General features: G+C 40.3%; 1 protein-coding gene across 4 annotated transcripts in view; it reads right to left on the bottom strand.

The window, feature by feature from the left end:
• Positions 1-25,682, bottom strand: part of PACRG (parkin coregulated) — a 592,113-nt gene that overhangs the window by 250,732 nt on the left and 315,699 nt on the right. For all 4 annotated transcript variants that reach the window (XM_054254971.2, XM_054254972.2, XM_054254973.2 and 1 more), the window contains exon 3: positions 4,202-4,373. In XM_054254971.2, coding sequence (XP_054110946.1) covers positions 4,202-4,373 — 172 coding nt within the window. The remainder of the gene's footprint in view (positions 1-4,201; positions 4,374-25,682) is intronic.

Here is a 25,682-nt window from a genome sequence, read left to right as displayed (position 1 = left end):
ATGATTCGACACTTCATGTGGCTTTGAAACTCTTTTCCATCCACATCTTAGACTTAACTCTAGGTTTAATAGTGATTGCTTTGGACACCATACTGTCCTTACACAGGGATTCTCACCGTGCTTTACATTCTGTGAGTTGGAGCACTTTGCCAGTCACCTTCTGGATGAAGAACAGGGGAATATTGCAGTCACTGTGTCCATAGTGTTTTTTATTCACATGACGGGTAAAATCATGCCCAACATTTTTCTCCCCCAATTCTCGAAAAAGTGCTCCATTGTCTGGAATTGATTCTTGCAAAAAATCTTAGCCCCAGTTAGTTTTATTTCTTGGTATATAGCTTTTTCCCCTGTCCAGACGTTTGAAGGATTTTTTAAAAATGTTATAATTTAAACTTTTTGGCAAGTTGTGCCTCCACCTGAGTCTGTGTTCACTGATTTTCTTCAGATGGCCATGAGTGTTTTCTACCTGCATAATAAGAGATAATTTTTCCTCCCAGAACACCTCTTTGAATCAGCTCTGCCATTCCGGTTTCTATTCCTGTTGTCCTGACAGTTCCTCTTGGGAACACATAACTGTTAACCCCTTTGCGTCCTGTGTCCTCCAATTTAATATCTTTTCTCGCTTTATTTCTATCTACTCGTCTTTTCTGAGAGAGCTCCTTCAGGTTGCCTTTATAATTGACCGTGTACAGCTGATCGTTCTCTGTACTTCTACGGAGAATTGAGTTCTACTCTGGCATTTTCAGTTTTGCCTTGTCCTATTCAAAATGGACTTATTTCTCTTTGAGCCTAATATCTTCTGGATTCCTGCTTCTGTTTCTCAGAGGCCATGTCCTCCTGAATCCTGAGGATGTCAAACACGTTTCTACAAGTTTCCTATGGCTCTTATACCAAATGTTGTTAAGGTATTCTTTTCCTCTGTGCACGATGCCTCCTCCCCTGTGTGAAGAGGTTTTCCCATGGCCCCCTGTGGCTGCAGTGTTGTTACTGTTCTCACTTTTACTGAGGAGGGAGATTCTCAGTTTGCCAGTTGCTCTTGGCCCCGTCTGTCCTCTTGATTGCTACTTCAGAAGAATCCCCTTCTGAATTTCATATGCGGAGATTCCAGACACTGCCTCCTGGTATTGTTCTGAGGGATGGAGAGGGATTTGTCTTTTCCTAAGTGGACGGAGTAAATGTGAATCGACAATCCCCGATCCAGACAGCTAAGAGGGCTGCTCTTTTCTCGGCCTCCCAGTGATGCTTTGCTGCTGTTCCCAGCAATCAGTGCTCTGGCACCAACACTGAGCACTTTACAGCGTTATGATTTTGGAGTTTCTGACCCAAAATAACTCAAGATGGAAATCAGAAAGGTGGGCGGGAAAAGGGAGCTGCAGTATTGTGCCAGAAAACAACATCAATGAAACAGAGGTGTCCGAGACCCACCGTGTGGGTTATTACAGAGGGTGGGGGCTTGAACCAAGCAGCAGAAGGAAGAATGGTGGATGCTTGTTATCATCACATTAGAAACCCCAGAGCCAGTAGATTTGTCAATTTCTCATTCCAATATTATCAGCCTTCTCATTTGTTGAAATCAACTCCAGGTTCTAGAAATACACGGGCAGCTAATCCTAGCTCACTGCCTCACAGTGAGTTTATACATTTTGCTTTGCTTTCCTAGATATTAGGTGGAATCTTTTTAAAAAAGAAAAACTTCTTGTCTGCTTGCTGGTGACGGTGAGGCTAATTTTTGCCTCTGGAAAGAGTCAAAATAATATTGGGTATGGGGTGAAAATAAAGTACATAGAGATGTTATTTATATGTTATGTCAATTACATACATCAGTCTGTTTCTAGATCAGTTAGCCTCCTTCTGGAATTCCTCCTGAAAAATTTTCTTTATGCACATAGTATTTCTCACACTGTGCTAGAGCCATGCATGACCTTACATAAGTAATCAGCATTTCTCCCTGAGAAAAGTCTGGCTTTTAGTGACGTCAACAGATGGAGAAGGAAGGAGCAGTTAAACTTAGGATCAGTATTGAATAGCAGAAGCTCTGAAAGCCACACACGAGCATCGACCCAGATATTCTACCATTGCTTCCGGAACCCTAAATCATCCAATTCATACCGAGTTAATTTTCCCTGACCAATCATGCCTCCTGAGCTCTTGCTAACGTTTTCGCTCATCAGCAGATGGCCTCTAGTAGGCGCGCACTGCAGATGCAGGCGAACCACTCCTCTCTTAACTCATTTATGTATCTTCAAAGTACAGATCAAACAAAACTGAAAATCACTTCACCTGGGTCTGCAAAACTCCAGTGTGGTATGTTTTAATTGCAAACAGCATAATCAAAATATTACTTAGAAATTCATTTTCTGCCTTCCAGTGTCTTCTACGGGGCTCTGAGGGAGAGACCCCTGAGAAGACAGTGATCCCAACATGAAGCATTGATTTTGTTTAAAAAAATATATGTCCGAATATTGCTGTTATTCTGTCAGAGGAAAAGAACAGATAGCTCCTGGGGAGAATATTCTGGGCCTTTCTTGTTTATCAGAGAAAGCTACATGTCATCCTTTAGAAATGTAGCAGTTCAAGTCGAATTTAATGTATTCAAAAATGTGACCCATCTGAGGGAATAAATCACTTTTGGAAAAGGTTTTAATGTGGCTCAGGACACTATGTCCTCCCTGACAGCCTCTAAAGAGCATCTCTTCCTGCAGCCGTGGATGAGGGAAGCAAGCTGCTATTCAATAAGGCCCTTTTCAGGGTCTCTTTTCTCTCCATGTTACTTTCACATCAGGTAGCACCATCCTTTGGTTTGGTTTCACACTCTCTGTCTTGGTGGAAATGGGGTGTGGTCAGTTACAGGTCTCTACAGAGACCTTAAGGCTCTGAGAGAGAGTTTCAGAGTTGATTTGATGCCAGCAGTGAGAGCAGAACTGTGGAAATCTACCATGCTGATCACGATACATTCTGATGAATGGAAGGTGAGCACGGATAGGATTAACTAATCCAGACTCTGGGAGATGACCCTATGTGGAGCTAGCTTGTTCTTGTTCTGATGAAACCATGTGGCAAGAGCTCACCTGAGCTGGTGAGGGTGGGGCTCCCCATCCTAGAAGACTAGCTAAGCATTCTGTCAATCATCTTGGGAAGCCTTCCATCCTGGAGTGGGAGATGAGGCAGAACTTGGGGTGGGAGAAGCAGGGGCCTCCTCATCCCTCAAAGCCATGGGCAGTTGGGTCAGGAGTCAGGGGTGAAAGTGCCCGGAGCAGCTCTGGCTGAGAAAATGGTAGGATCTCCCTCATCTGCAGAATGAGTGTTCAGAGGAGGCACTTAATTAGTAGTCAGCCGCAGCAGCAATGCAGGGCAGGTGGGCAATTCTGGGGATGGGAAGGGGGTGTGCTGGCCTGGGTGACGGGGCCTGGACTGCCACCCGGACTTGAGGAAAGGTTATCCTCTTCCTCATCCTGTACCAGTGGATGCCAGGCGTGCCCATCAGTGTGGCTCTATGCCAGTTCTGGCGGCGAGGTAAGAATGGACAGAGTGTCCTGGAGTCCCAGAAGGCCGTCTCCTGGGACAACCTCAGAAATGCTATGCAAGGAAGGTGCTTTAGACGCCTAGTCCCAGGGCCCATGCAAGTATGAGAGTAAGACGCACGCAGAAAGAAGGGGCAATCTCATTCCACAGGCGGACAGAGCCAGTCACAGGGCTACCCCAGAGTCACCCAGGTCACCCACTGTAGATTCAAAGCTTCAGGTATTCAAAAACACTCACCTTTTCACCCATGCGACTGGGCTTCCTTTCCTTAAAATTATGAATCCTACTACTTTAAATTTACTCAACATAAGTGTATTTATAATTTAAAAGTTAGAGATGCCACTTAGAAAGAAAGACTTGGAAGTCAGCAGCAGCAGGTAAAGACTTCTGCATGCATAAGTTAATGTTAACGCTTGTGTCATTACTATGAGGCATTTTAAATTAGCACAAACCCCATGGAGCTCAGTTTGTTTATGTGGCTTCACTAGACCACAGTGAAGTACTGATGATGGGATATAAGTTTGGGGATTTGGGTTGTCTGGCCTCCTAAGTCAATGCATGAGAATTCCTGCAGAACCTGGGGACCGTCTCGGTCTGTCGTGCCTTATTGCTTAATTAGCAGGTTGTCAGAAAGTGGTGCCACATACACTGAGTGATGCTTTTCCACCTGTTCACTTACTTTTTATCGGGATAATGAGCTGTGGAAGGACAGGTAGTATCTTGTTCCCACCGTGTTCCAGCATGTCGTGGATTCCTTGCCGAGCAAAAAACTCATAGGGAAATGTCATTTCACAAAGCCCATCAAAAAACAGAGGCAGGTAATGATGGTAATCCAGCTTCTCAATTTCTACCTGAAAGTGGAGAGACAAGAAACACCACGTGAAAACAGCAGTCAGGCAGAGCATGGCAGACGAGCTGTGCAGCTGTCACCCACTCCAGAGGGGCACGCTCTTTAGGACTTCAGGAAGACTTTCTTAAGCAATCCACCTAACGACCTGAAGTATGTCATCATGTCCTTAATCTATTATCAATGAGCTACAGTCACAGACCTTTAGATCTTAACAGTGAAATCTCCCATCCACATATAATGCACATTAAGAGCGTTTTAATAAGTTGTTGCTTTTTTGTTAATTCGTTACCATTTGGCTCAAGTACGATATTGAATAGGAGTCAAGAAGCCTCTAGAATGTTTGCTGAAAAGATCCATGTAAGAATAAAATGAAAGAGGCTGGGCGTGGTGGCTCACGCCTGTAATCCCAGCACTTTGGGAGGCCAAGGCGGGCAGATCACTTGAGTTGGGGAGTTCAAGACCAAACTGACCAACATGGAGAAACCCCTTCTCTACTAAAACTATAAAATCAGCTGGAAGTGGTGGTGCACACCTGTCATCCCAGCTACTTGGGAGGCTGAGGCAGGATAATTGCGTGAACCTAGGAGGCGGAGGTTGCAGTGAGCTAAGATCGTGCATTGCACTCAAGGGTGGGCAGTGAGAGCGAAACAAAAGAGAGAAAAAGAGAAAGAGAGGAAAGAAAAAAAGAAAGAGGAAGGGAAGGAGGGAGGGAGGGAAGGAGGAAGGGAGGGAGGGAGGGAGGGAGGAAGGAAGGAAGGAAGGAAGGAAGGAAGGAAGGAAGGAAGGAAGGAAGGAAGGAAGGAAGGAAGGAAGAAAGACAGGCAAGTAGGTAGCTGAAAAAGATTGATGCCCAAGGTTCTAAGGAGAACCCTGCAGGAGTGGATGCTCATGCGTTCTTGGGAGGTATGTGTGTCTTCCTCGGGGCAAACAGGAGAGTGTGAGGTCAAAGCTGATTCCTGGATTGTTCACCAGAGCCTGGATGACAACTAGAACATTCAGACCATCAAGAAGAAATGGAGAGGACAAAGAGTGGGCTGAACCTGGGACGACTGACACCTCAAGGCCAAAATACCGCAACCTCACCTTGCCTGCTTCTTCTGGGAACAGAGACAAATCCCTTTCCCACATCTCCATCCATTACCCTCAGCGTCTCTCCATGTCCCCCAGTCCAGACCTTGGCAGTAGCACCCAGCACTACCAGGGAATGGAACTAAAATTCTGGAGTTGAGAAAAGAGATTGTGAGTTGGGAAGCAACTTCCTGTAGATGTGGTCTTGCTTGAGCCCTCCACTGTCTACCTGCGACCTGAGCTACCACCAGCAAGGTGGCAGAGCTGAAGGTGAGAGTATAGATAGAAAGGAGCCCACAGACTCACTGCAGGTATAACACGTCTACACAGAGCAAAGGAAGGGCCCCCCCCCCAGCAAGAGGTGATAATTTCCTTGGTTTTCAAATCCTAATGAATGCACCCAGCTTCTAGTTACCACATTCCAATCGAGTGAGGAGCTCATCAAGACCTTTGAGAAACTGCCTTTTACATTAGTAGGAGATTTTTAAAAAATTATTGACAAATTACATATAATAGATAAATTATATATTCCCTATGTAAAGACAGATCATACATATATTTATTCCTTATATGTATTCCATTCTGATTTTGTAATCAAATATTGCAATACCACGTAGTGCGAGGTTTTTATACCGTTCACCTCTCTCTCAGCATTCTAGAGTCTCACACCACGTGCCTGCCTATCCCTGGGTGTAGGTAACTGGTAATGAACCCATCGCGTTCCTGAGGGTTTACTGTGGGTCGAGGTGAATCAAACTTGCTTCAGTTCCCCAAGCAGGAGGCCTGTCTACAGTCTGCTCACAGACTTCCCACTTGCAATGCATGTTCAGGTAGGAGCTGGGGAGTCCAGCCAACCAAGGAAGCAAGCAGGTAAGAGGTAACATCCAAATCCGCTCTTGGAACTGGAGCATAGAAAAAAAATCTCTAATGTAGGTTTATACAGACATCGGTTTTACTTTATTTTCCCTTTATATTTATAAAGTTTACTTTATTCAGTATACATTTATGGAATGTATATTTAATTTTTTTCAGAGATTTATATGCATATGGAAATATTTTTAAACATTATTTTGTACAATTTGAAAAAGTTATTTTTTCTTAGGTCCTAAAGGCCCAGTGTTGCCATGTATAATTTTACCTTGTATACTAACTTCGTAATAAAAAAAGTCATCTATACTATATATTTTAAACATTTTTGGGGCCAGGAGTGGTGGCTCATGCCTGTAAGCACTTGGGGAGGCTGAGGTGGGTGGATCATGAGGTTAGGAGTTTTGAGACTAGCCTGACCAACATGGTGAAACCCTGTCTCTACTAAAAATACAAAAATTTGCCTGGTGTGGTGGCACACACCTGTAATCCCAGCTACTCAGGAGGTTGAGGCAGGAGAATCGCTTGAACTCAGCAGGCAGAGGTTGCAGAGAGCTGAGACTGCACCACAGCACTCCTGCCTAGGCAACAGAGCAAGAGTCCATCTCAAAAAAATTTTTTTTCTGTATGTTTTGCTAATTCTTTTAGCTCACTGTCACACTTTTACAAGTGCTTCTTTTAAGTATAAAATTAAATTTTGTATTTTACTGTGTGATCTAAGATGCTGTATTTTAATACATTAAGTCATTTACATTTATGGCCTAATTTAACTTCTGTCATCTTATTTTTTGGTCTCTGGTTGTTGTTTTTTATTTACTTTTTTCTTGGTATTTTGTAGTTTTGTTATGTAACATTACATTATGTATGTACACACATTATGTTTTATTTACTTTTTTGTAATGACTTTAAATGTAAGACATCCTGTTCAAATATTTTATTGCAGCTATCTTAAACATTTCCAAACTTATATTTATCTTAGTGAGAAAAGCAAGTGACATGTCTTCTACTTAGACTGTTGACATGTCTATTTTTCCTTGGAATTCTATTTTTTCTTTATGTGTTTTGGGACAACACTACTAACATCAACAAAAGCAGCAATAATAACACCAATGTTTGCGATGCCAGACACTATTATACACACTGTGCTAGTTCATTTGATCCTCAAGCAACTGGAAGAAGTAGGCATTATTAATATTCTAATTTTCGGCCGGGCGCGGTGGCTCATGCCTGTAATCCCAGCACTTTGGGAGGCCGAGGCGGGTGGATCACGAGGTCAAGAGATCGAGACCATCCTGGTCAACATGGTGAAACCCCGTCTCTACTAAAAATACAAAAAATTAGCTGGGCATGGTGGCGTGTGCCTGTAATCCCAGCTACTCAGGAGGCTGAGGCAGGAGAATTGCCTGAGCCCAGGAGGCAGAGATTGCGGTGAGCCGAGATCGCGCCATTGCACTCCCGCCTGGGTAACAAGAGCAAAACTCCGTCTCAAAAAAAAAAAAAGAATTCTAATTTTCAACATGAGGAAACTGAAACAGAAAGAAATTTAATAATTTGCCTAGTCAGTGCTGGAGCTAGGTTTCAAGCCCAAGCAGTTTGGCTATATGACATGGCACTACCTCTCAGGCTTTGTTGTTTGGCACATTGAGGTTCAGCATTATTATAACCTCCTGGTTAATTGTTCGATTTATCCTTATGTCCTTATTCTCTTTATCATTACTGATGCAGTTTGTCTCAGTGCAACATAATATTAATATTTCTGTAACTGGTTTATCTATCACATCTTTTTCTATCCCTTTGCTTTCTTCCTTCCTCTGACATTAGATTTTAAGTGTCTCTCGGAGGTAACTTACAAATAGATTTGTTTTTCCCCTTTTTACTTTATAATGTGCCTTCACACAACAAATACTGAGTATCTGCATAATTCCTATTCTCAATATTTTGAAAAACAAAAGTTATGAGGAAACAGAAAAGGAAGCAATTAAAAGAGAGAAAAAGTCAAATTGAAGATTGAGAGAGATTGAGAAAGAAAAAAATTATCTCTGTATCTTTATATCCTCCAATATCACTGACCACAGTAGTTCTTCCCTACCAAAAATTCTCTTCTCACTAGTTCTTTTCTTCTTCTTTTTTTTCCCCTGGGTCAGAGTTTTGCTCTTGTTGTCCAGACTGGAGTGCAATAGTGTGATCTCAGCTTACTGCAACCTCTGTCTCCTGAGTTCAAATGATTCTCCTCCCTCAGCTTTCCGAGTAGCTGGGATTACAGGCATGCACCACCACAGTTGGTTAATTTTGTGCTGTTTTTAGTAGAGATTTTTTTTTTTTATTAGAGATCACCTGGCCTCAGGTGATCCACCCACCTTGGCCTCCCAAAGTGCTGGCATTATAGGCATAAGCCAATGCACCCAGCCTTCACTGGTTCTTTTTATGACCTGTTTGTACATTTTTTGGCATCTCTGTTGTCACTGCAAATATGCTGCCTTAATATTAGAACAACAGGTGGGGATCCACCAGCTCATCTCACTGCCACCAGAGACACAGACACGGCCTTTGTTCAACTGACTCTGGAACTGTGTGAGGAACTGCTGGATTCTATAGTGCCCAACAGGCAGCTCTCACCTGACTGCCAAAGAGCTGCAGGGCTTGAGGATGGCAGTTCCGAGGTGGATGTACAAGAACATAATGCTGCTTGGAAGGCTGCCACTCTGATTGACGAAGAGGCAGGAAAATTCTTTTCCTGTTCAGCTCTTTATAGCTTAGAGGTTGGGTAAAGTATAATTTTGTGAGCAAACTTTATGTTTTTGTCTACCTGAGTTACCTTAAATTTAAAAACCACTTATGAGTATTCTTATCTGATAGCAATAGAGTTATTTGTATAAGTTCAGTAAGAATCTTTTTTCTCACAGGGCATAAGTGGAGACACTGGTGATTTTGCCAAGGATTTGACTGGAATGGCGTATTTTCAGAATTGACCAGACTGAAGAATGGAGGTTGACTTTATATAGTCTTTCTAGGAGAGACTGGCCTAGTACCTTGTCTATATGGTTTTCTTACAAGATTTCTGACCTGTGGTAAGTAAAGAATGTCATTTTCTAACAGGCCTGTTAACCTCAAGATATTGGGGGACCTCAAGAAGAGAGGAATTGGTACAGGTATTACACACACAGTCTAATGGTGAATCATTGGCTCCTAGCCTTGAGGCTTTTAAAAAGTAGAATGCACAATTCCTTATAAAAGTTCCAGCAAGGTCTACCTAAAAAGAGCCTACCAGTCTGGACAACATATTGATACCCTGTCTCTACAAAAAATAAAAAATTAGCCAGAGTGATGGCACATACCTGTGGTCCTAGCTACTTGGGAGGCTGAGATGGGAGGATTGCTTGAGCTCAGGAGGTCAAGGCTGCAGTGAGCCAAGATTGTGCCATTGCACTCTAGTCTGTGTGACAGAGTGAGACCCTGTCTTAAAAAAAAAAAAAAAGGCAGATCAGGCTGATCACTATTCTTGCCACATTTTATACAAATAACCAGGCCCCGTATAATGAGACCAACATTTATTTTGAAAATAAATTGGTCCTATTATGATTTATCCTTAGCAGAAATGGGGAAACTAGAGATTAAAAAAAATTTGGATTCTCCGTATAATGAGACCAACATTTATTTTGAAAATAAATTGGTCCTATTATGATTTATCCTTAGCAGAAATGGGGAAACTAGAGATTAAAAAAAATTTGGATTCTCCGTATAATGAGACCAACATTTATTTTGAAAATAAATTGGTCCTATTATGATTTATCCTTAGCAGAAATGGGGAAACTAGAGATTAAAAAAAATTTGGATGCTAGCCCTCACCATTGTTCTTGAGTTTTTATTATTTGCCTACAATTTGGGCTAAATCCTGAATTATTTCCTATCTGCAAGTCTAAGGAGGAACCGGGTTTTAATTTTCTTCGTAATACTTCTAGTTGGCTCTTTAATGAAATCGGTACTTTTTTGTTGTTGTTCGGGGATACAAATTCCCATTTGACTGTAATCCTTGAGTGCAAATTTTTAATGTTATTTATCTCTTGCTGTATTACTCCCGAGAAAATTGAAGTCATGGTATTCTGAAGACTAGAGGTAATTCAACAGCCTGTGAGCCTCCTTCATTTGGAATCCCATGGGGCCTGATCTATTTTTCATTGCCAAAGCTCTGCTGCTAAACCTTGACAAAAATCAAGCACTCTCTCTAAGGCTCAGGGACGATGGTGGAAGAGGGCATGAGAGATTTAAGAGCCTCATTAGAGGGGTGGAGTGTGGAAGCCAAAACAACTCCACCCTGGGTGCTAATCTGCCATGTTGGCTTCTGGTTAACCTCATTTCCGGGAATGCCTCTGAGATTTCCAGTTTACCTGTTGCTCCTTGTGTAAGAGCACCTACTTACCATAAATCCCACCAAATACCTGGCCATTCCTTCTGAAGTGTGTGCGCCCCTCTCTGACAGCACATAAGCCCTGTGTCTTGGGGAGTCATTGTGTAGGACCCACTGTTTCATTTCATCACTGCCAGGGGCACAGACACGGCTTCTCTTTATAAGTCCCTATTAAAAGTTTCTTTCGAAGCAACTAGATTTGCCTGTCTCTTTAGCCTCCTCCAACTTTGGGGTAGGTGGGCACAGACCAGTGCACCATGAAAAAATGGCTGAACAATGCTCTATTGCATGCACTTAACACATTTTGGTTCTCCATCAATTCGCTGACAGACATTTGGGTTGCTTCTGCGATTTTGTTATTGTGAATAATGCTGCTGTAAATATTACTGGACAAGCTTTTGTTTGAACACCCGGTTTCCATTCCGTTTTCGATTCCTTTGGATATATACCTAGGAGTGCAGATGCTGTGTTGTGTGGGAGTTGCACATTTAGTTTTAGAAGAAACTGCCAAGCTGCTTCCAGAATAGTTGTACCATTTTATATTCCCGCCAGCCATGTACGAGGGCTCCAATTTCTCCACATTCTCACCAACACTTGTTATTTTCCGTAGTTTTGATTATGGCCATGCTAATGTGTGTGAAATGATATTTCCTGTGGTTTAGATTTTCATTTGCCTAATGACTAGGATGTGGAGCACCTGATACTTGACACAACATGGACAAAACTTGAAAACATTTTTCTAAGTGAAGGAGGCCAGTCACAAAAGACCACACACTGTACAATCCTATTTACATGAAAGGTTCAGAATAGACAAATTTAAGAGACAGAAAGTGGTTGCTTAAGAGCTGGGGGGAAGGATAATGGGAAGTGACTGCTCCAGGGGCATGAGGTTTCCATTTGGGGTGATAAAAAGTTCTGGAACTAGATGGTGGTCATGGTCACACGTTATGAATGCACTTAATGCCACTGAACTGTACACTTAGAAATGGTAAACATGGCAAGTTTTATGTGTATTTTACCATGATAAAATGCCAAAGAAAAAACAAAATTAAAAAAAACAACAAAATAATAGAACAACAATTTGTTATTATATTTTGAGACAAACATTTTAACATTGTAGATACAGTTCTACTTATTACAAGGTGATTTTTTATATGTAAATTCCTTCTAGATTTCTTCCAGGGTTCTTTTTTATTATAATAAGTTTGTTTTCAGTTGATGAACTTGGTCTAGGCTTTGGTAAGCTCTCTCATATTCCATTAATCATCAGGCACTTGTTTGCATGCATGTGTCTGTGTGTCTATGTGTGTGGGTACAAATGTGTGTGTGCATGTATGGATATATGTGTGTGTGCATGTGTGTATAGGTGTGTATGTGTGTGTTTTAATAATATATCTGACTTCTGTCAAATGTACTTTTTCTGAAAAGCCACTGTTCCATTTCCACACTCTCCCCAGTCCCCTCTCTATTTCCACACCATCCCCAGTCCCAGCTCCATTTCCACACTCCCCCCAGTAGCCCCTCCATTTCCACATTGTTCTTCACGGTAAAGTATTTCAAAAGAATTCTTCATCATCACTGCCTTCGCTTCCTCATTCCCATTCCCTCTTTAACCCACTCCCCACGATTTCACTGAAGCTGTTTTTATCAAGGTCACCAGTGCCTTTTTTGTGTCTAATCTCAAATCCCCTTTCTGTTCTCCTCAGCACAACACAACTGACCTGGTGAAGTTGTACCCCTGACGCTGGGAGGTCGCCCTAATTCCCTCCCTTCCAATCCCTGGTCTGGCCTGACCTCACTGGTTTTGAGACAGCCAGGTGGGAAGGGGTCCTCGGAGAATGTCCATCCTCTTCAACTGACCTGCCTACTGGGAGGAGCCACAAGAGTTCCCAGCATCTGCATCAGGGAGGAGCCTGGCCCCTCTTCTTCCTGTGTGGAAACCAGGATTCTAATGGCTGGGTGGGAGGTGCTGTAGCAGCAACTCTGGCCTAGCGAGAGTCCCTGTTTCCCTCCTTTCTCTTTTTCACCCAATAATACCCTGTCTTACTCATCCAAATTCAAATTGTCTGTGAGCCTGAATTTTCATGGCCATGGGACAAAAATCCCTGTCTTCAGCTGAACTAAAGGAAAGTCCTGCTGCACTTCCTCCTTAGAGACTCTTTGACTGTACGTCTTGAACCCAGGCTGCCAGAACAAATACCATGGACGGGGTGGCTTCAAAAACAGACATATATTTTCTCACAGTTCTGCAGACTGGAAATTGGAGATCATATGCTGACTACATCAACATAGTCGGGGTTTGTGGAGGGATCTCCTCCTCACTTGTAGACAGTGCAGACAGTCATCTTCTCAATGTGTCCTCACAGGGCCTTTCCTCTGTGTGCATGCAGAGAGACAGCTCTGGTCTTTCTCTTCTTATAAAGGCAATAGTCCTATTGGACTAAGGCCCTGCCCTTAGGATCTCACTTTTCCACACCATTCTTTATTATCTCCATCTAGGCTCCATCTCCAAATACAGCCACATTGGGATTTGCCCTTCAACATAATGAATTGGAGGGGGGCAGTGAGGCACGGTTCAGTCCATAGCACATTGCTCTCCTCTCCAGACCTCTCTGCCACTGGCAAGTCCTTTCATCTCAATTTCAGTTCTGTGAGGCCATCCTACCATTGTCTATCACCCTGTTTGATTTTTTTTGTAGCCTCATCATTTATTCATTACAGTTTTTTAAGTTCTGTTTTTTAGGGAGCTTGTCACTGCCTAGATGAGTGCTGGGCACACAATAGGTGGATATTCAATAGGCATGTGTTGAATTTTAATTCTGACGTTTGGAATCTGCCCTGTGTTAACTTCCTTGAGAGGGCTGCCTCGCTAAGGAACAATGACCAGATGATGAGTGGTTGTGTCTCGGCCAGAGGGAGGGCAGCTGCACCTAGGGTCTGCTGTTTAACACTGACTCTGTACCATGAAGGAGGATGTAAGTTTCTATAAATTCACGTATTCTACAACCTTATGTATTCTGCAAATAAAATACTATTTTTCTCTTATTAGCGTTGCAGTGATTATTTACATTTCAGGAATTTTATCACTATTTTAATAGATAAGACAGGCTTCCTGACCCTTATGTTTTCCCTCATTTCACTAGAAATCATTCAGGGCTTAATTGGCTATTCTGAGTTTTCTTGTATTTTTTAAATTGATATCTAATAGTTGTACATTTAAAAAATTCCATTTACTTTTAAAACTTTGGCAACATTTCTGTTTTTTATAATATCATCAAATGTAAACATATTAAAATTTGTCCATATAAAGAACAATAAGAGGTCCTTATTTTTAAAAAGCTGATAAGAATAATTTAAGATTTATATATCTGAGTGTGTGTGTGTGTGTGTGTGTGAGAGAGAGAGAGAGAGACACTGTGACTACTATTTTTAAGAGTTCTTCTCAATTGTTGGCTCCTTTTGTTAATTTAGATTCACAAAAAGTCATTTTTAAGGTTTATGTGAAAACGAACCTTATTTCAGCTAAGGTGTTTCAGTAAATTTTTCATTCTTAGGATAACTCATTTATTTACCATAAAAATAATAGTTTTCAAATTTGGGAATCTACTTTAAAGTTTAAGAAACCCAGAATTAAAAGAAAATTGCTCACAGTGGGGCATAGAGCAAGAAGAACTGTTTTAGACATATCTGTTAAAATTATATGTTAATACCCAGATTAATGACTACATTGATATTAGCTCCAGAAAGGTGAAGTGTTTTTACTCATAAAATATATCTTTAAAATTCATGTTTTATAACTTTTTAAAGATCACATAGTACCTACTATGTGACCTTTAAGTCTTACAGTGACTTTTGGTCAGAAGCAATGAAATTTTAACTTGACCTTGCCTGTCAAATATTTATCCCTATAACAAATGTGTAAGGTAGTAATGCTATGCTGAAACATCAGAAACACAGTGGGGTTGTATTAGTCCATTTTCACACTGCTATAAAGAAATACCTAAGGCTGGGTAATTTATAAATGAAAGAGGTTTAATGGATTCACACTTCTGCATGGCTGGGGAGGCCTCAGGAAACTTACAATCATGGTGGAAGCCAAGGAGAACTCACTCACTATCATAAGAACAGCATGAGGGAAACTGCCCCCATGATCCAGTCACCTCCTACTAGGTTCCTCCCTGAACACGTGGGGATTACAATTTGAAATGAGATTTGGATGGAGACATAGAGCCAAACTATATCAGAGGTTAATGACTTTCATGAAAAAACTCCAATCTGAGACTGACTCTTATGCTTTCCATATCTTTGCTTCTATTAGCGATTAAAATTTCATTGAAAATATCTGCTCTTATGACTGCTGTTATAATTCCAAGGATCTTGCTCAGAAACACAAATTAATCTGAAAAAGCATAATTATCTGGTAATATATTATAACCTCCTTTGGACTTATTGTGACGTTTCTAAAATAAAGACTTAACAGTGTTTCTCAACCCTTGAGGCAGCTATTGAGTTATTGCAAGAGGTCTTACAAATTACATAGGCATTAATCACTGTCTACATAAAATACATATAATATATTTTACAAGTAGATGTACTATTATTTTTCAAATGTGTGTGAATGCAGTTGTGATGAATAACTGAAAATAATTTCTCATCTTATATTTTTCAATGATATTGGATATACAACTATAATCATATAGTACATGAGATTTTTAATGCTAAAATTCAGACTTTTTAACAGGAAAAATGCTCTTAAGGGTAAAAATGCAGCAAATTTCAGGCAAGATGGCATGCAAGACTGAAATGGACCCATCAACTGCTATAGTCTTTAAAAAAAAAATCAGAAGTAAAATGTGCCCAATGCAAAGCTGAGCTCAAGACATCCTCAGATGCTAAAGATAAAGACAAGACCCAGCCACAGAAGTGAGCCCCAGCCGGTTCCAGGAGATCCCAGGAAGTGTCAGATTAGACCATGACGCTGGGAATAAGGTTGCAATGCCTTCAGAAAAACAGAGCATTTGGTGAGCGAAGGGAGTTAATCTGAGACTCCCACATACAACCAGGACACTTGAAGTGCTGCCTCACCTGTGAAAAAGAAACTGGAAAATCTCTTTCCACTAGTTCATGGAAACAAAAAGAGAACTTGGTGTTTCACATAGCTCTCAACGGGACAAACCTCCTCTGAGAAATAGAAACCTAGGAAATCAGAAGGTCAGAAATTAAGGAAAAAAATTAGCCTCAGATGTTGAAAAGGAAATTTTGGGGGCCTGGGCACAACCAAATGCAAAAATGTGAACCCTTGCATAATCTCGTACATGGGACTGGCACAGAAAATGCAACCCATAATACAGATGAGCTCACAATGAAAAATGTATCACTACTGTGACAATGGAGTCACCAAAAGGAAGAAGACTCAATAGACCAATGAGCACGGAAATGAGCTCTGAAGGCAACAGCAAACAGAAGAATACAAGCTCAGATAATTTAAAATGCTTAACAGGGAAAAAGATTTCATTTAAAAATACAACTTTTAGAAAAAATATAGCATCATTAACTTAAAAACTCCATAGCTAGGTTAAACAATTAATTAGCCACAAATGAGAAAAGCGTTAGTGATCTGGATCGTGGAGCTGGGAGGAGTTGGGACAGCGCAGGGAGGTGAGGCAATGGGGAAGATCTCAGGAAGTCCCCAGACCCGAGGCACCCACGCTCCCCTGAGTGACTAACAGAGCTCCAGAGGAAAGGATAGATCACGGGGAAAGACAATATTCAAAGCAATAATGACTGGGAATTTTTCATAACTGAAGAAAGATGTGAACATTCAGATGAAAAATGCAGATCTAGACACGCTACAGAAACACCGTGAAAGTCCAAAGTCAAGGAAAAAGCAACTAGAAACACAAGACAGTTTATAAGAAAAGATCCAAATGAGACCAAAATTACATTTCTCATTAATAAAATAGAGGTCAGAGAAAAGGTAAGAAATGTTCAATGTGCTCAAAGAACAAAAATTATTCATTTACAGTACTACTTAGTAAAATAATCCTTCAAAAACAAAGACAAATTGAATGTATTGGATTAAGACTGAGGGGTATTTTTGTTAACCTCTGAATCATCAACTTTACCAAAGGATACATTTATTAAAAAGTAACTCGAGCACAGGACAAAGAGATGAGATGAAAGAACAAATAGTAGATAAATTGTAGAATGTATTAAGAGTAAACAAGCAGTGACTATCACAAGGGTTTTAAATCATCAGTATGGCAGGTTTACAAAGCGGGGCTAAGAAACTAGAAAGGAATAGCAGGGAAGATGAGAGGAAGGTAATCTGGGTCAAAGGTAGTAGCTCTGCCTTGAATGAGGTAAGGATAAAGTTATTGATAACCTTTAGACATCAAATAATTAAGCATATGAAAGTTCAGGAATACCTATTCTGAAAAATAAAATGAATTTCCAAGAGAATAGAGAAGAGAGAATGAATAAAACTATATCAGCATTCTCTCAAAGGCTGGTTAAACATCCTTCTGTTCCTAAGGAAAAAATATGGAGAGAAAAACATCCAAGTATGTATGTTATCGTAAAAAGTGTGAGTGAGTTAAATGCTCTTACTGAAAGAGATTATCATAAAAGGGAAAATGTCCTTCAGTTCTGAATTGGTTTAGAAGGTGCACACTCAAAATACAATGACAATAAAAGGTGGAAAATAAAGGTGAGGCCATAAAAAATAGCATCTTGTGGGATAAATTCCTGGCAGAGGACCTGTTTCATCAGTGGGTATACATATTGGTCATTTTGGTATATATTGCCAAGTGGTGCTTCACAGAGATGGCACCAAATTACATTCCTAGAAAAAATAAATGAGTACCTGTTTTCCTAATGTCTATCCAAGGAGAACGCTATCAAGGTTTTATTCTTAATATTACAGTTAAAAATGTTATTTTAGTTTTTTTTTTAAATTTCTCTTACTATGAGAATAATTATATTTTAAAGCCAGTTTTGAAAGTCATTTGTATATCCTTTTCTGAGAAATGTATTTTCCTATCTTTTGCCGTTTTTCTCTGCTGAGGCATTGGCCTATTTCAAAAGAGTTCTTTTATATTAGGGAGATTCGTCCTGCGTGTGGAAGGAGTTTCCATTTTTTCCTTTTGCTGTGACAATTTTTAAAATGCTTTTGAATTCATTAATCTTTTATAGGTGCTGATATTTGAGTCATCATTAGAAAGATTTCCCCCATTTTGTAGCATAAAGAATTGAAACAATCAGAAAAGAACAGTTATAATAATTTATTCTAATACTTTTATAATCTATTTTGTTTACATTTAAATCATTAGTCTATCTGTAACTTTTCCTGGTATAAGATGTAAGGTAAGTTTCCAACTGTGGCTTCCTTTTTAGGTCATGTCCAGTTGCCTCGCTGTATTCCTTGACTAGCTCTCTACTGATCGGAGGTTTCGCCTTATCAAAAATTTCTATTTCTTGACCCTCTATTCTGTTTCCCTGACCTGTCTTCCTTATTGTGAACGGCACCGTTTTGATCTGGTTATCACAACTGTCCGAATGATTTTAACATTTGGTCCCTTTGCATTACTTTCCTAGGTTTCTTATTAATCATTGCCGTAATTTGTTTACTTTTTCATATAAAGTTTACACGTAAATTTTAGATGTAAGTTTGTCTCAATGGACCTACATAGAACCTTGCATTCAGCAATGAGATAAAACACATTCTTTACAAGCATATAAGGACTATTTTGGAAAACTGAGTAAGGACTGAGCCACAAAACAAGTCTTAAGAAATTCCAAAATATCTATGTCATACATGTCCCATTTTCTGCAGAAAATTAAATAAAATAACAAATCATTGACTAAAAGATAGCCAAACTTTTCATTTCCTGCATGTTGGGAAATTTAGGAACACTTTAACATCACTCAGAGGCCAAAGAGAAAACCATTATAGAAAGAACATGTTAAGAATTGAATCCCAATGAAATTACTTAACCTCCAAATAGTAGAAAAGTTCCCATTTGTACTGACTCTTTTTAAAAATACAAAAGAGGAAAAGTTACACAGCTGACTGTCTGAGGCCAACACACCCTTACCACTAAAACCACAGAGTTTAACCCCCTGAAATCAAAACCAATAGGCACATTGAATGATGGCCAAATAGGCTGTATCACAGAAATGCCATAATCCTTTAATATCATGTTTACATTTTTAGATAAGAAGGGAAAATAAGATCATCTTAATACATGCAGATACTTTAAATTGTACTTTAAGTTCTGGGGTACAGGTGCAGGTCTTGCAGGATTGTTACATAGGTACACACACGCCATGCTGGTTTGCTGCCTCCTTCCCCCATCACCTACATCAGGTATTTCTCCCAATGTTATCCCTCCCCAACCTCTCCACCCCCTGCTGTCCCTCCCTTAGCCCCCCACCCCACAACGTGCCCCAGTGTGTGATGTTCTCCTCCTTGTGCCCATGTGTTCTCATTGTTCAACACCTGCATATGAGTGAGAATGTGTGGTGTTTTGTTTTCTGTTCTTGTGTCAGTTTGCTGAGAATAATGGTTTCCAGAGTCATCCATGTCCCTACAAAGGACATGAACCTATTCTTTTTTATGGCCACATAGTATTCCATGGTGTACATGTGCCACATTTTCTTTGTCTAGTCTATCATTGATGGGCATGTGGGTTGGTTCTAGGTCTTTGCTATGTATGAGGCCAACAAACATATGAAAAAATGATCATTATCACTGGTCATTAGAGAAATGCATATCAAAACCACATTGAGATACCATCTCACGCCAGTTGGAATGGCTATCATTAAAAAATCTGGAGACAACAGATGCTGGAGAGGATGTGGAGAAATAGAAACACTTTTACACTGCTGGTGGGAGTATAAATTGGTTCAACCATTGTGGAAGACAGTGTGGCAATTCCTCAAGGATCTAGAACTAGAAATTCCATTTGAACCGGCAATCCCATTACTCAGTATGTGTCCAAAGGATTATCAATTGTTCTATTATAAAGATACATGCACATGTATGCTCATTGTGGCACTGTTTACAGATAAAACTTTTGATAAAATTTCTTCACTAAAACATGAAAGCACTGAGCAGAAACCTACAGCAGATATCATGTTTCATGGTGAAACTCTAGGATTATTTCCATTATGGTTGGAAAGGAGATAAGAAGACAGTTATTATTTTTATTCAATCCTACATGGGAGGTTCTAGCTAATGTGGTAAGAAAGAAAAGTACATGCAAAGATTGGAAAGGAAAAAAACAAAACTATGCATATTTGAGGATGATATGGCTGCCTACAGAGCATACCTGAGAGTCTACAGACATGCTTAATTATAAGAGTTCTGTAAAAAAAATTTCTGCATAAAAAAATTGATGCCCTAAAAATAATAGCATTTCCATATAAGATTAAAAACTACTTCAAACATATTTTTTAAAAGTTCACAATAGCAAGAAATGAAGTAAAACAAACACTTTAAGTTAATAAAATTAACAATCAGTATGTAAGACTTTATGGAGACAATTACAAAAGATTATTGACAAATATAAACAGAAGACAGAAACAGTCTTTTATGAATAAATGCATATATTGATTTTGGTTTTGGTTGGAGACTGAAACTGAGAGAGGTGATTCTGCCCAAATGAACCATCATGTCTATGGCTGGCTGTTTTACTACAAATGCTCATGGCTCTGTCTAGCTGCAAGATATTAATTCCTGAGTAACAAATCTAGATTTGAGAACGGAGAATCAACTAATTTAATGGAATAACCTTATTTTAAGTTTCTGTCAAAAAGGCTAAAAGACAGCTAAAGGTCAGTTGTAAGCAGATCTCAAATTTATGCACACTTAACCTTTATTATCCAAGGATTGTATGTTCCTGACTGTAACCGTCAAAGAATGATACTTTCAAGTGTAATAAATAAGAAAGAAATAATCCCTTGTTTTATAGCTTTGAACATTTCCACTCTATCTCTTGTCATAAAGTTAAAGGAATTTCCTAAAACTTTAACAACTGCATTTATTTTAACCATAGGGAGATAAAAAGGAGCAAAATACGTATTGAAATATGTCATCAAAGCTTCTCTTGATCACATATCTGTATAATGCTAAAAATAGTATACTTTGGTCAGAGGTAGAGGGAGAATAATTGTACTTTGGGATAACAGGTGTTCATAAATAAAGAAGCAAGAAATATATGATAGGCCTGGAAAGTTTTGGCAGAGTTTTAGAAATTGAGACAGTTAGAAATAGACTACTTGTGGCTTTCGCCACTGGTATTAATTGTAAAACATGGCCCTATTTTGCAAAACCTCTCCTTGAATAAGATAATGTGCTGTGAATTTGAATACAGTCGACCCAATAAGCAGAATTAAATAGGTCTGGAAAGGATTAATTCAGGTGAAGTTAATGCCGTGAGGCAATTTTAAGAAGAAATTGTTATGATAGTGGCACTATTGTCTCTTACATCAGCATATCACTTTACCATGTGTATGTTTTGCAGAAATTTGTTCCAATTTGTTAAAGCTCTTTGTACCCAGGATGCTTTATATTTCTTAATCAAATTTCACTAAAGCCAAAAGAAGAAACGTGCTAAGTAGCTACAATAGTTACAGCATTGTGCTGAATGTTAGGGAGAGACCGGGCTCGTTAGCGCGTAGGGAAAAAAAGGGAAGTGTTAGAGAAGTACAACCTAGTTCCTTGGATTCATTTCTTAGTATGATCGGCTTGTCAAAAGAATGAATCAATGACACTCTCTCTTCATGGAGAGCAGCCTGGGTGTGGCATCAGGCACCCCTGGTTTCAAAGCCATCACTAGTATGTAGTGAAATCCACCGGTTTTCAAATGCTGTGACGGGTGGAAACGCGACGGAGCTCCTCTGGGTATTAGTTCATCATTTGCAAAATGATACCTAATTCCCGGGGTTATTATAAGGATGAAATGATGTCATTTAGCATGTGTGAAATGATATTAATTCCCTTTCTATTCTCTGAAGTGGAAATAATACAATCACAAAAAGTTAAGTAAGATTTCAAGTGATTAAGTACCAAATGAAGGGTACACACCACAGCTACATAAAAAAAAAAAAGCTCTGGGTAAGAGAAAGGAGAGATTGTTATGGGCTGGAGTCAGGAAAATGTTTCACTGGGGTGGGGTGGGGAGACTTTGATAAGCCCTGTGAGATGAGGAGGAGTGAGCACTCCGGGCAAAGGATATCCCCCAAGTGAAGGCACAGAGGTGAGCACAGGATAGTCAAGATACAGCGGCTCGTTAGGGTTAAGGTGGGCTGAGCTGGAATGAACTGGCGGGTGATATCAGGGAGCCAGGAGGGAGCAGTACAGGCTGAGTCTGGACTGGACACTTTAGGCAACAAGGAAAATAGAGATGATTAAATAAGCATTTGCTAAGTATAGTCCGGAGTTCAGGCTGACCTGGGAAGATCAACGTACAGGAGGGAACATCTTGGGGTAGAATTACCAGTTTGAGACTATAGCAGAAGTTTAACTGTGAAGCCACAGGGGCCTGAATGGTGGTATTGACCTACAAGGCAGACTGAAAATGACAGAAGAAGGATTTATATGAGAAGAAGTAATGGAAGAATACTTTCCAGAACTGGCTGATTAACTGAACATGGAGAATGACAGGGTGGAATACAGGCTACAGCCAGGTTTCCAGCATTCGGGACAGTAAAATGACACGGACATTGTCGGAATCAGAGAGCTTATGCAGAGGCCAGGATTACAGGCCATAAGTTCAGTTTTTAATGCAGACTGTGAGACCTCTAGGTGGATGTGCCCGAAGATTTAAGATACACATTTTGGGTTTTGGAAGAGTCAGAAGTAGCAAGGCACATTGCTGAGTCATTTGCATAAATATCACAGGTAGCATGAGCTCGTAAAGCAACGGGGTCCTTAAGGGAAACTTCAAGGACTGTCCTCAGAGAACAGGAAGAGGTGGGCAACCTGGGAGTCAGGGGGCTGAGAATCATGCAAGATAACAGGGCGCTCATGAGCCTTGCATTAAGAAAAAAATATGGGTTGGATATTCAGCTTACCTATCACATGGGAAACAGATGACTTTATTTTTCTTATTATTTTTTTTGATACAAGGTCTCACTCTGTCGCCCACGCTGGAGTGCTCACTGCAGCTTTGGCTTCCTGGGTTCATGCGATCCTCCCACCTCAGCCTCCTGAGGAGCTGGGACCATAGGTGCATATCACCATGCCCGTCTAATGTTTAAAGTTTTTTGTAGAGATGGGTTCTCCCTGTTTCCCACACTGGCCTCTAATTCCTAGGCTCAAGCGAGCCCTCTGCCTTGGCCTTCTAAAGTGCTAGAATTACAGGCATGAGTCATAGCACTTGCCTGATAATTACTGAAAACAGAAAAACTCTGATAGAGTATATGCAATCAGGTATATAAATTGTGAAACACAAGTTGTGATGCTAGCTGTTTTGTGTCAATATAAAAACTTAACAAAAAAACGAGATGGAAGTATTTACAAAGGAACTCGAAGAGACCTATCGTCGTCACTTACAAAGACCATGCTCCTCTCTCAGAAATACTCTAGTCCCGCAGTCCATGCATGTGCCGGCAAACCCTCAGGTCTCTGAGTCCTACTCCTTGTGAGTTTGCCCGGAAAGAAACACGGGAAAGTGGGAGGGGAGTCTTGAGAAGGTGAGGACCCCTGGTTAAAAATATCATCATGGATTTATCCATTAAGGTTTGTTTCATTTCTTTTTAGAAACAAAATACCTTTTGGAACATTTCAGCTTACAAGCTGTTTGAACCTTGCGGCATAACTATAATTAGATAATCTGGCTGCTTCTCTCCAACGAATGAAAGAATTCAACTGTTCCACTGAGTAAAGTGAAAAGAAAGGAGAGATAATTTTGGTGCCTGGAGTATCTCAAGGAGGTAGGCGTGGAGGAAGGAGCCGTAGTGAAGGTTTTGAGGAGATGCCAGGAACTCTGCCACCCGTCCTTTGGCACATGTAGGGAAGGTGTCAAGGTGTGCTGTGGGTTCTCAGGAAGGGGAAGGTACCTAGAGGGTGCCAAGGGCACTAGCTCGGGCCTTCACTCCTCCGTGACCAGCACAGGAGCACAAGGGAGCTACCCAGCCCTTCTGGGCTTCTGCCTTCTCACCTATAGATAGGGCAACAGTCACACCCACCTCACAGGAATAGAGAAAGCTAAGAACAGTGCCTGGGCAACGTGAGGGAATCAATGAATGTAAGCTGTGAACAACTACAAAGAAACCCTCTGTTATTTCTATTATTTGAGTTCCCTGTTTATAAACTGCAATTTTCAGTTTAGTTCCTCTGTATTCACTATATTCTTTATTTTATTTTAATTTTTTTGAGACGAAGTCTCACTCTGTCACCCAGGCTGGAGTGCAGTGGCATGATCTTGGCTCACTGCAACCTCCGCCTCCTGGGTTCAAGGGAGTCTTCTGCCTTAGCCTCCTGAGTAGCTAGGACTACAGGCACACCACCATGCCCACCCAATTTTTGTATTTTTAATAGAAGTGGGGTTTTGTTATGTTGGCCAGGCTGGTCTCGAACTCCTGACCTCAAAATGATCTGCCCGTGTCAGAATCTCAAAGTGCTGGGTTTACAGGCGTGAGCCACTGTGCCTTGCCCACTATATTCCTTAAATTTTACTTTAGAGAAAAAAATCCTTTTTGGAATGACAACATTTTCTTTCTTAGACTCTTTTGGTGCTCCTGTCATTGTGTTTAAAGTGACTGAAGAACAGAAGTCATTCATGAAGGACACAGCATGCACAGCCCAGAGAGCTTGCAGGTTAAAACCAGGCCCAGAGTAACGTCTGCCAGCCATTCAGGGGACTTCAAAGTAGGTCAGAATATCTTTCCAGAAGATGACACCATCTTTTTGGGTTTGTATATAACAGTAAATCTAGGGGGTAAGAACATGAAAGACTGGAAACTTCTTTTGTATTATAATAATGTACTTCTAAATGCATTTTGGGGACAGACAAGTCCATGTTTATGCAATGACTATAGATGCATATGTAAGCTGACTAAATAACAGGATGTAAAATTTATTGATAATCACATTTATCAACTAAACCTTGACAAGTTTTTAATGAAAAATTATTATCTGTGTAGTAGAATCTCTGCTTTCAGAGTTTACCCGTAGGCCACTCATCTAAGTGTGCTTTTTTCTCTTTTTACAGCAAACACAGTATTTATAATCAAGTTATTTTGACATTTTAGATTGTATACCAGTGACGCATAGAAAAATGTACAGCCAGTCCACTGGGTTGTAATTTTAGAAACAAACATCTCAAGTCATAATAATGAAGCAGAGTTTTAAAAAGTTACTAGGTTTTCTTTATTTGTCATAAGAAAGACTGAACTTCTTAGTATGTAGTTTGAAGAGTATTTTCTTTAACTCACTGAAGCCTAGAGAGAAAATTCAAACCCACAGAGAATCAGAGGGTCATTGTCCAGATTCTTATTAGACAATTTGTGAAACTGGTGTCTTTCTTCTCGTGGTGAACCCCAAGTCCTCCATGAGTGTTGAAGACTAAGCATCTCTGTTTTGCATGTTTTTTCTGCTCTTTCCAGCTCTAAATTTCTAGCATTGCCAATTCCCTTCGTGGCTGGCTCTCTGGACTTTATGATGGCCTGCTGTCCTTTGTTGTGATTTTGCATGGCCACTTACGTAGAGACTGCTATGCCACCAGGTTCCAGTTGCAATAAGATCTCTTAAGATAAGTTTGCATGCCTGTGAGGACAGGGGCAGTATTTGATTCATCTTTGCTACTTAATATCACCTGCTTCTTATGAGTCTTAATCAAACTGCTGAAATATGTGGATTATTCTGCCTTCATTTGGGAGTAATAAAATACTCAAGTATAAGGTTGCTGATTACCCATTTCACTGCACAATGAACATGGTCAATGCATTAGTCCATTGTCACAC

The sequence above is a fragment of the Callithrix jacchus genome, chromosome 4 (assembly GCF_049354715.1).
Source record: "Callithrix jacchus isolate 240 chromosome 4, calJac240_pri, whole genome shotgun sequence".
Taxonomy (NCBI): Eukaryota; Metazoa; Chordata; class Mammalia; order Primates; family Cebidae; genus Callithrix; species Callithrix jacchus.
The sequence above is the reverse complement of the archived record's forward strand: the minus strand, read 5'-3'. Positions and strand labels throughout refer to the sequence as shown.